This window comes from Protobothrops mucrosquamatus, unplaced genomic scaffold, assembly GCF_001527695.2.
Source record: "Protobothrops mucrosquamatus isolate PMUCROS unplaced genomic scaffold, P.Mucros_1.0 scaffold2711, whole genome shotgun sequence".
Classification (NCBI taxonomy): domain Eukaryota; kingdom Metazoa; phylum Chordata; class Lepidosauria; order Squamata; family Viperidae; genus Protobothrops; species Protobothrops mucrosquamatus.
Window position 1 is genome coordinate 375,138 of NW_015388756.1, and position 12,411 is coordinate 387,548.

The window sequence follows — 12,411 nt, forward strand, 5'->3', positions numbered from 1 at the left end:
CTCTGAGGGGGCCAAAGTTTCGCCCCCTATAGACAGCGATGGAATCAGCTGACTATGCCGGGGCGCCGGCAACCACAGCCACTCGGTCTTGGAAGGGTTGAGTCTGAGTCTGTTCCTCCCCATCCAGACCCGTACGGCCTCCAGGCAACGGGCCATCACGTCAAGGGCATCGTTGGGGTGACCTGGGGTGGAGATGTACTAACTATAATTTCTAACTATAATGTTAGATGTACTAACTATAATGTACTAACTATAATGTTAGATGTACTAACTATAATGTATCGTTGGGGTGACCTGGGGTGGAGATGTACTAACTATAATTTCTAACTATAATGTTAGATGTACTAACTATAATGTACTAACTATAATTTCTTGAATAATCCATTTCATTCTTGTGGAGGACATGAACAACATTTGGCCTTCTTCCTTTATTTGGTTACACAAATTAATCTAGGAGGAAATTAAAAAAAACCTAGTGTTGTCCATGTTTACCAGCCAACTATTGTTCTTATTCCTCACAAAAATCTGCCCTTCCCCCATCTAGAGTCTAGCCATTCCTATGCTAATAAGTAAATCATAATGGCTAGTTTGAAATAAGTTGCTAAGTCTAAATCAAAAACACTGTTCTGTGACTTACAGCTATCTTTAAATTGAGTCTGATTTTTATTGTTAGACATTTGTTGTCTACCACTTAAGACAGGAACATCTAGGCAATTTATAAAACATACAACTAATATATATACGGATTATTCAAGAAATTATTGTTAGCTCTCTGTATGTGTATATGTACCGTATGTAGTACATACAACTGTATATGTATGTGTATACACACATACTGTCTCTGTCTTTCTTTGTGTATACACAAACACACAAACACAAACATGCACGGACATAGTCACAGAGTTAAATAGCTTTACTAAAAAGATGTGTTTTCAAGATCTTAAAGGGCTGCAATATTGATCCCTACAAATTTTAAGGTAGCTCCTTCCAGTTTCGCATAGCCATTGATAAGGTGACCAACTTTTTTACAATGAAAAGGAGGACACAAATAAATTCAAGAAAAAAATATCGTAAATAAAAGAAACATTTTATTCATTGCAATAATAATACAGAAAACTTGCATGTGCAAGGTTTACCAGCCGGGTGTTTTGGCGCGCTCAGCAGCAATTCCTATTGGCTTTTGAAAGCCAATAGCGGGAATAGCACAGCTCATGCAAAAGTTGAAAAAAAACCATCAAAAAAAGGTGCCGGAACGCCGTTCTGAGCGTTCTATGAGAGAAAAAAGTCTTCAAATATCGAAAAGGAGGACATGTAGGAGGACACTTTTCAAGGGAGGACAGAACTTACAATAGGAGGACTGTCCTCCCTAAAGGAGGATGGTTGGTCACCTTACCATTGAGTACACTCAAACGTCCGCCCTCACTTATGAAAGCAGCTGCAAGGGTAGGTCTCTTATTTCGATCTTGATAAATTATTGGAATAATTTAAAAAATACAGATTCCCCTAAGGATTTTTGTGCTTTTTTTCCCCCAAGCTCAGGCTGGAAATCATTGGTAAAAAAATGCCTAGCATTAGAATTTAAACATTCTACCAACAAAAAGCAACAGCGTCTTCTGGCACCTCAGAAACTAATTTTTTTAAATCACATTTTTTTTTGCATTACAGCCCACTGTCAGATTCATGGAGCATAGTTTTGTGAGAGGATTATTATAAAAACATAATATTAAAATTTCTTTCTCTTCTTTCTCCTACCAGCAGCTGCTGTTGTTGCACTGAGTTTGTAGTTAACATATGTACAAGGATTAGAAACCCTGGCTGTTGTTTAATCTGTAGAAAAGGATTAAATCTCTTGCAATTTCTGGAATTATTTTGTTCTTAAGAGCTCTTTGCAATATAAGAATACATGCATGTCGGTCTGCTTATCTGTATGAACTCTGCTCACAGCTTGCCGAAATGGAGAACTGTAAATTGGTAACAACTTACAAAATTTCCATTACAAGCCTCTCTTATGAGATCTTTTTTTAAGCCTCTTCGAAAATGTAGCCATGCTATCTTTTTTCCCCCTCCTCTGTGTGTATCATATTTTTTTGGTTTAAGAGTTGATATTGCAGATACTGTGGTGCTTTATTAGAAATTTAGTAAGAAAAGACTTCCTTCAAAAGCTGGAACATTTAACTAAGTCAGACATGTCAAACACAAGGCCCGGGGGCCAGATGCGGCCCGCAAAGTGGTTTCATGTGGCCTGTGAAGCCATCCTGCAAACAGTGAGGGAACGGCCCCTGCTGCCTTGGCCCTGGCCCAGGCCGGCTGGGAGCCAATGTACAATTTTGTGATGGCCATCTATGCTGAAACGCATTCAGCCTTAGCTCCACAAGGCCGTCTGGAAACAGCGAGGAACCAGCCCCTGCTGTATTGGCCACGCCCCCTGGATGCATGCTGGGGAGGTGTCACCCTTTGTGAGGAATGAAGAAATGCACCCTCGCTTGGAAATGGTCAGAAAATGGCCCTCATCTACTTCACATATCCGGCTTGATGGGCTCCAGGGGAGGGGTTTTGGCAGGCAGCGGGGTGCTCTCCTCACAGTGCCGAGAGGCTGAGCTGGGCAGTGTGAATCCAAAAAGAAGCACAATGACACCCAGCCTCTAGCCTGCCTGGTTTCAGCAGGCAGCAGGGCGCTCTCCTCACAGTGCCAAGAGCTGAGCCGGGTGGCGTGAATCTGAGGAGAAGTGCAATGCTGCCTAGCCCCCAGCCTGCCCAGTTTCAGCAGGCAGCAAGGTGCAAAGCTGGCGAGCTTCGCACCTCCCGCTCAATCTTTTGGCGCTGTGACGAAAGTGCCCCGCTGCCTGATGAGACTGGGCAGGCTGGGGGTTGGGCGTCGTGGTGCTTGTTTTTGGATTCGTGCCACCTGGCTCAGCCTCTCGGCGCTGTGAGGAGAGCACCTTGCTGCCTGCTGAAACCAGGCAGGCTGGGGGCTGGGCGGCATTGTGCAGGTAACATTGACTCTCATGCTGCTCATGGCATCTCCTTCCCCAGAGCCCACCAAGCCAGATATATGAAGTAGGTGAGGGCCATGTGCTGGCCACTTCCAGGCAATGGTGCATTTCTTCATTCCTCACGAAGGGTGACACCTCCCCAGCTGCATTTCTTGCCTGTTTTTCTCCCTCCCTCATCTCAAATATTTCCCCACCACTCTGTTCTTAGGAAGGAAGGAAGGAAGGAAGGAAGGAAGGAAGGAAGGAAAGAAGGAAGGAAAGAAGGAGAGAGACAGTCTGAGGGAAGTCCTGCCTTAGTCCTGCCCTGCTGTCCTTTCACCATCCCCTTGCCCCCGCCTCCTGGCCTATCCTGGGGGTCTCCCATCCTATTGCTAAGGAAGCTTTGGATACAAAGCCGGGTCTCCTCCCATGGAGATGGAATGGGCCTCCCTCTGATTTTGCCCTCGTAGCCATCATGAGTAACCTGGCTAAGGAGACCAAGCACAGCAGCAGCAGCCTTGAAGGGGTAAGTGCAGCTGGGCGTCCTCTTGGGGAAGTGGGGCTGGGCTTGGTGCCGCGGGTGCTTGAGGGCCAGGCTGGGCGTTAGACCTCTGATGCCCAGGGCTCTGGACAGCCCACGCCACCATCCTGCCCCCCCTCACATGGCCTGAGAGGAACAGTGAGGCTCCTCCAGTGGACCATGCCTTGGCACTTGCCCTGGTCCCACCCTTCTGCCAGAGACCCTCAGATCTGTCCCACTCCTGCCCAGGCCCCCACAGACACCCTTGATGCAAACGATATAGAGCTGGCCATGCCCACCCAGTAGGCCGCACCCACCATGGCCACACACACCTGGCCCCCCCAGGGCAACCGCAATGCTGATGCGGCCCTCAATGAAATTGAGTTTGACACCCCTGAACTAAGTGATCAGTTTACTAATTAGAAAACCTATAGTAGTTAAAGAGAAGAGCATATATAGAATACTACTATTAATCAACTTGTTTATTCTTCAGGAACTTAGAAGAATAATTCAAGAAAAACAAAAAGGCCAACATTATCTGTAAATACTATTTCAAAGAAACCAAACATAAGGCAACATACTTCTCTTTGGAATGTAGGTAAATAACTATTACAAGGAGCACCAAATTGCAATAAGTGAATACATGCAAGCAGCATCAAGGTTCAAAACCATATCTGTTAGGAAATGTACTACATGGTTTTCATAGCTAAACAATCTATATGTGATAATCAATTAATAGTGATTAATGAACAACACTATGTGCAATGAGAATAAAAACAAAATCAAGTTATAATTGATTACAGAACAACACAATGATCAAATGACTGCTTTGCCATACCAAAGGACTGGAATAATTATGTTTACACCTAGAAGTGGGAAACATATAGCAATGGTGGCATAGATCTTTTCATAAGGCAAGACAAAAGGGAAATGTTTCATGCTGGCATTGTGAGTGATAGAGACAGACTGGATAGGAATCTGAATCCATTTGTACAAGTGCTAGTTCTAACTGGATGAAGAACATTATTGAAGATCTTCAGGTACCAAAATGTCTTGAATCAGCAAAAAGAGAAAGGTAAGTTATTGGAAAGAACATTTCATAATGCCAGTTCTGCAATTGTCAAAGTTTTATTTCTTATGGCTATGGCCTGATCTTTCATTGGGAGGCAGAAAAGTCTCAGAAGCTGGGTGGATAAATAACTTGTTGCTAAAATTGGATCTGGAAGTTGTCTGCCTAGATATTTGTGCTAAAGGAAAGAGCAGAGAGATACTAGGAGAAGTCAAATTTCTTTTATTTTTAAAAGCACCCTGTCTGCATCCAGAAGCAATCTAGAGTGCCAATTTTCTTTCTACAATCATAACTGGAATTCTGTACCTTCCTCCAGATTGCTTCAGCAAGCAACAGATTGCAATGAAGACAAATCCTTTTCTGGATTTGTGAGAAATGAATGTGATATGTTATTTTGAATATATATTAATAAGAAGAATCATATGCATTAATTAACTGATACTGTTTATGATTATCGTTTATTACACTTATTACAGTTACTTATTACTATATCAACTATTGTTAACTGAACATATGTACCCAGACAATAGTCTGTTTGTATAAGATTGAAAATGTTATTAGGGGATAACCCCAATGTCGACCCGAACCCCCCCAACACCAATCCTGATCCCAACCCCACCCTAAACCTTAATCCTTATCCTGACCCTATTCTATCCCTAACCCTATAAAACTCAATAAAATAAAATAAAAAAGACAAATCCTTTTCTGGCAAGCTTCCGAGTTGTGGAAATAGGTAACCCTGTTTGAGAACAAATGTGAGAATATCCTATTTTACCCAAAGGGAATGGGTTTGGATAATTCTCTCTTGGCACTTTTCATTACCTTCTGAAGTGTTCTCCAAAAGATTCTCAAATTCTCTTGTAAGATGAGAGTTCCCAAGAGATCTACATGGGGAGAAAGATAGAATTGCGCCCACTTGCTTCTTTCTTTCCTGTCGGTACATGGAAGCTTTGGTCAGCAGAACACACCAGTTTGATAACAGGTCATCCTATGTAATAAAATGCCCAGTTTGAATATAATCTTGTCTGGAAATGGGTTTGTTAACTTCTTTTGCCACATTCATTATTAAACAGTGATATATTTAGAGCTGTCGTTATTTTGGGTATATTTCTTTTAAAAAATACCATTCTTCCTATCCATTCTCTCTTTTGGTTTACAGTCTGCATTTCTGCTTCTTGAAGAACAATTCTGTACTAATTGGCTTCTTCTTTCAGGACTGGTTAAAAGTGACCAGAGACGCGATTAAAGATTTATTGTTCGTACTGAATAGAGGAAAATGACAACTGACTAATACTTTTCTAAGGAGGTTGATAACATCAGTTACAAATAATATAGCTTACCTCTATTTTTAGCCTCAGTCTTGGAGAGGTTTACCCTACGTTGGGATTCAAATCAGATTCAAATCAGAATTGGCAGAGAAGCTTGTGTGAAGCAAAGAATGAATGACCTACATTATGAGTCAGTCAGTTTCCAAGAGGCAGAAAGGCAACTCATTCTCCTGACCAGCTGGAGTTATGGCTGAAAAGAGGGATGATGTCCCCAAAGGCCTAAGGATGATCCCCCCCCACAAACATTTTTGCTGGTTTGTGTGGTTTTAAGGATGAAAATGTGAGCAAGGTGCCTGTGGGAGGCAAACTTTCGCCATTTCCATTTTTCAGACCCCAGATTCCCCAAACTAAATGACACCATCAACATTCAGTTGCAAAGAGCTTAACATTTTGTGTCATACTGTTGGGCTATTTGGAAGGAGAGATTAAAGGGTGAAAATAGGAACAGATAATTTATTTTTTAAACGTATTACACATCTTTTATTGAGGAACCAAAGGCAATGTATATAGTGCTTTCTCCTCCTGTGATTTTCCACAACAGCAACAAAATCTTTGAAGTAGGCTGGGGTCAGAATAAATGATTGGACCAAAGGCACAGAGTGAGCTTTCATGCCTGATGGTGAACTGGGTTCTGGGTCTTCCCATTCATAATTCAGTACTTTAACAATTACATTTTATATCACTTTGTTATTTGTATGTACACTGGGAGTTTATGCACTGAACACAAATTCCTTGTGTGTCCAATCACATTTGGCCAATAAAGAATATTTCTTTTCTTTTCTTTTCTTTTCTTTTCTTTTCTTTTCTTTTCTTTTCTATTCTATTCTATTCTATTCTATTCTATTCTATTCTATTCTATTCTATTCTATTCTTGTAAACTGTGAAGAAGTCTTGTGATGGAGCAGGTCATTTGTGATGGAGCAGGTCATTTGTTTCCCAGAAGGCCTTCCGAGTCTTCCTTTTCAAGATATTTTTAAATTTTATTTCTTTGCTTCTTGTTTATTGTCTAAGCCAGGGGTAAGCAACCTTGGCTCTTTTATGACTCATGGACTTCAACTCCCAGAATTCCTGAGCCAGCCATGCTGGCTCAGGAATTCTGGGAGTTGAAGTCCATGAGTCATAAAAGAGCCAAGGTTGCCTACCCCTGGTCTAAGCTGAACAAGAGATGTTAAAGATTGGCATTTACATTCTTTGTTCCACAAACCACTAAACCAGAGCTGGCTTCTGGAAGGTTCAGTGATGAATTGTTGTATGAAATTACTGTGATTGCAGTAGTCATTCACAACAAAACTGGAAAGAATGAGAGAGGGATAGCATTAATTGCTTTAATAGATCTTTTTTTATTAGTAACCCCAACTTATTAGTCTAACACAACCTAATACAATTATCAAAATTATAGAAATTATGAAATCTCATGTGTTCCTGTGATATCTTAAACATCCCTAATATGTGCACCCCGACCCCTCAAAAGTCCTTCATTGTTAATCCAAATGACTGACTGAAGGAGAAAGTAGGTAGATATTTCAGAAAGAAAATTAGAGTGATATGTGAAAAAAGGGTAGAATCTTGAGTTGCTTGCCAAGCTACATTTATGAATGGGATTTTCTGAAAGATTGTCAGGAAGAGAAGTTATGCCTGTTTTCCATAAATAGTTTATTAAATTCTCCCAAAGCTGGCAAGTAACATTCTGTCTCATTTGTCTCCTTTATATCACACTATTGAACTGCAACATAATATGTGTTGATTTGTGTGTTTCTATATTGGAAAATTCATATTTATGATGTCAGTGAAGTCAGATCTAATGCGGTGCTTCTAAGGTTGTATTTGGACAGAAAAATAAAATGCAATACTCTTTGTATTTTGCACTGCAGACAGCAGTGCATTCTTTTGTTTAAACCCTTGAGGAAAGTGTGTTAGTTTTTAAGAGAACGTGGAGTTTTTCATGGAATATTGATCGTTACTTTGGGAAGACTAGACACACTCTAGAGAAAAATACTAAAGTCATAAATAAATAATGCAAAACATTGGCAGTAAGAAGCCAACAAGAAAATTGTAAGGCTGATACACTATTTGATAAGTAAGTACATAGACTCTTAAAGCACTTTTGTATTTGAGAAGTTTAATTGTGCTGTCATTGTTGAAGAAATGATGCATGTATACTTTAAATATTGAGAGAGATGATAAACACTTTTGATGATTTCAAAAACATAGACTTGGTAGATGGCTACTTGTTTTACTACTCAAAGAGGTAAATTAGTTCAAGAGGAAAGATGTTATTATTATCAAGCAAATGAGGGGCCACTCTTCAGTGCTCCATTAATGATTACAGTTTTGAGTATAGCTTTTTTGCCTAGGTATTCTAAGGTATCAAGGTTGATTGTAATTGCAATGCAGATAAGCAGTTATGTTCATAATTATATGAATAACACTTGTGAGCTCATTTAATGTTTCTAAGCCATAGGCTTTAAATGATAATATTCTGTTGCTTTCCTCCTTCTTAATTAAAAGATTTTAACCATCTATATAAATATTAGTACTTTGTTAATTGGTCCAAACAGTTCAGAAAATGGTATTGTGCATTTTATTTAACTAAGCAGTATTTTTTGTTAAAGTTTATTAAGGCTCAAGTATTTTGGTTCCCCGAAAAAGCTACATTTCAGAACTAGTCGTCACCTATATCATGTTTTTGCAGAAGTTATAAATGATGAAGTGAATAAATGAAATTCTCAAGCTATTCTTTTGTTTTATCCTTTGCACCCAATAATTAGTATTAGGATGTCAAGGCAAACCATGATTTATAAAACTACACCTTTCTTTTTAATGATTAAAAGATGCCAATTTACAAATCTGTATTGAACAAATAGAAAATAAACCATTTTATTTTAAACCTTTAAGAAGCTCTTGCTTTGTTATCTTTGACCATTGCTTCATCAGCCATCAATTTCAGGAATTGCACTTTTAATACAAAAATGGGTAACCTTTTTTTCTGATTAGGGACTATACTGATTATTCAAAAGAAAAAAGTTGATTATTGCTCATATGAGCTAATTTTATTTTAAGTACAGCATCACAATGAATTATTGAATTAAAACATGTTATATGAGCTATGCCCCAATAATTTTTAAAATCTTGTATTTCATCTGATTCTGGAAAATCAATATTCTTTTGTCTTTAATTGTTCAGTTTCAGAGTTAGAAACAGGATGTATGGTGGTTTGATTTGCCCCTGGGTTGCATTTATCATTTCTATTAATGCTTTTTATACTCAACATCAATTTTTTAAAAGGCTTTTTAAAAAAAACAACAAAAACAAAGTTGTTACTTTTCTCTAACAACACCATTTTGCTTTACAGGATTTATGAACGGGTGATAGATCGCCCAGAAACAAATCTGACTCCAGGAAGCAATTTGTGGCTAGGACAACGCAACAGAAAACATGGCTTTTTTAAGGTAAGGATGCAAAACACAGCCACAGATGAAAAAGCAATAGAGTGAAACTTGAAATACTTATTGCTATTTCAAATAATAGTTATTTTTCTCTTTGAATGTGTATTTGTATTACAAAAGATAAGAGTGCTTATAGAACTTCAGTCATTTGCACTGATTGTGTGCAATATTTCTTTCGGACAGTATTTTTATTATAACATGCAGTAAATATCCTATATTAACATTCTCCAACTTGGCACTCTTTAGATACGGTGGGCTGCAAACAGCGTAATTCTTAGCCATCCAAATTCCATAATGCTATATTATTTGGAGGTGATGGGAATCATACTTCCAACATAAATCTAGAGACACCAAGTTGTGAAAGATCATACCCAAAATACATTATGGGTGGTTACCTAGGATAGTAAAGACAATGAGTCCTAGCTACCTGACAGTTCCTGGATAACCCTGGATCATCCCAAATTGTAGAGTTAGATGTGGTTAGTGTTTGAAAAAGAGACCACCAGGAATTCCAAGGCTGTAATTTAGACTAGACAAAAAAAAAAAAAAAAAAGGAAAACATCCCATAAGCATGGGGACCCATAGGGGGCGAGAAAGCAAATGACAAAATGTGCCTGGATATGTTATCACACAAATGCCTCAGTGTATGTACTGACATCTGACATGGTAGCACAGGTACATAAAGGTGGCATTTATGGCGTGTCTATGCACGTGTATAATTTTGCCATTACTGTGGGTGGCTGAAGACGCTGCTACCCAGAAAAAGCAAGAGGGCTGCTCATGAAATCACCAAAGGAACCGTGGTGGCACAGTGGTTAGAATGCAGTACTGCAGACGACTTCAGCTGACTGCCGGCTGACTGCAGTTTTGCAGTTTGATCCTCACCTGCTTCCATCCTTCCGAGGTTGGTAAAATGAGGACCCGTATTGTTGGGGGCAATAGGCTGACTCTGTAAACCGCTTAGAGAGGGCTGTAAAGCACCGTGAAGCAGTATACATCTAAGTGCTATTGCTATTTATAGGAAACAATGTATTCCTGTGTTTCCTTTCTAGTTTCATTCATTGTTTGGGTTATATAGGTTATACAGGGAATGTTAGCTGAATCTTACTGATGCTGCTGGAATCTTTTGGTTTAATCTGCACATGGCCAAAATATGTCCACAATTGCATCAAGGGGCTAAGGGGCTTTCCACAAACTGCCTTCAGGTGTATTGGATCTGCAGTCCTAGAACTCCCAACCAATCATCCCAATATACTGTATCCGAAAAGCACTAGGCTGGGGAGAGTGCAATTAATATTAGAAATGCATTTCTACAAATCCAGCTGGTACCTATATATGTCAGCCAGCTCAAATATTTCCACTGATTGTGGCAGTGGTACAAAAATGATTTTATTAATCTATCAACAGAGCAAGTGTCAGTGATGAGATAGTCCTTAGAAGAAGAAGTTCTGCTTTGTCTATTTTTTCCAAAGCTGGCAAAAGCAAAGGATTCCCTCCCCCCCCTCAACTTGGAATCTACTACTAAATTATAAAAAGTCACGGAGCCTTCATGTCATTGATAGGAAGGCCAATATTTAAGATTCCTATTGACAGCACAGAGGCTTTACTATTTGTGTCTGTGCATGTATTTATATTCATTCATTCATTCATTCATAGATGATATCCCTTGTTTCTATGCAAAGATGGGACTCTCCTTTCTATTTCGTCCCTGCATCTTCCATGAAATTATTTAATTGAGACATTGTAAAGAAATGTAAAGTCATTATGCATTATGCTCTGTTGCTAGATACTATTATTATTTTACTTTATGTGTGAGGTTTTTTTATTAAAAGAATGGCATATTATGAATTGTTGGTTGCTTCCTTATTCTAAACACCAAATGCTGGTCCAGATATTATATTTACTCAGGAAGAATGTTTTCTTCTCTCTGTCACTGCTTGGAAGTCAAGGAACACTGATACCATGTGGGACATTACCATACCATCCATTCCTCCCCTTAAACATAATTCTATGATGAATCAGTTATATTGATTTGAAACATTTTATGGCAGAGATAAATATTCAAAGAATATACCAGAATGAAAGCAGAATACATTTCAAAGCAATATTCATTGAGCATGTTAGCTTGCAGTTTTTTGAATGACAATGATTATGGCCTATCCTGCTCTTCTCACTTATGACATACAGGGAATGAAAAAATCAAGATGCCATGCCTTGAAGCAACACACTTTTAAAAAAGCTGGTGCTTTGTATGATTGCAGCCTCCATCTTGATTTTTAACCTCCCCATAAGGTAAAGGTTTTCCCTGTCCAGTCATGTCTGACTCTAGGGGGCAGTGCTCATCTCCGTTTCTTAGCCAAAGGAGCCAATGTTGTCTGAAGACACTTCTGAGGTCATGTGGTCAGTATGACTATACACCAAGATGTATGGAACAGTTACCTTCCTACCAAGGTGGTGCCTTTTTATCTACTCACATTTGAATGTCTTCAAGTGCTAGGTTGGCAGGAGCTGGGACAGGTAATGGGAGCTCACCCCGTCACACAGCACTCGGGTCTTGAACTTGGGCTGTCAGCTTTTCAGCTGACAAGGTCAATGTTTTTAACTGCTGAGGCATTCCCCCCCCCATAACTCCTCTGATTACAGGTGAAGGATATTATAAAAACTAGTTGGCTGTTTCTGGTTCCTTCCCAGATGAATACTTTTAATAGCTTTTGGAAGACAATTCATAGTGTGTGCAATTACCTGCATTTTCTTGAAACTGTCACACTGGGCTGCCGAAACTTCAGTTCTTACAATGGTTGAAGGAACCATTAGATGCAGAGATGAAATAGTCACAGAGGTGGCTTTATACAAACAAAAGATTGCTCAATTTGTACGAACACTCTAAGAGGTTTTAATATATACAGATAATTTTAATGCATTTTCCCCATTTAAATTTTGATGGAGAAATGCTTCAATGCCTAGTCTTTATTTCTCTGCCTAATGGTTGAGCTGTCACCCTGAAGTTAAATTGATGGCATTATTTTTTTACAGCTGTTGTGCTGTTTTTTTTTAAACTTCAGCTGCTTCCTATAAT

At 39.2% G+C, this 12,411-nt stretch overlaps 1 protein-coding gene across 1 annotated transcript in view; it reads left to right on the plus strand.

The window, feature by feature from the left end:
- The window catches only part of LOC107296259 (protein kinase C-binding protein NELL1-like), a gene marked incomplete at its 3' end in the record, with an annotated part of 376,505 nt that overhangs the window by 171,411 nt on the left and 192,683 nt on the right, over positions 1–12,411 (plus strand). Inside the window, exon 5 of the mRNA XM_015825608.1 lies at positions 9,242–9,338. Within this exon, the coding sequence (XP_015681094.1) occupies positions 9,242–9,338 (97 nt within the window). The remainder of the gene's footprint in view (positions 1–9,241; positions 9,339–12,411) is intronic.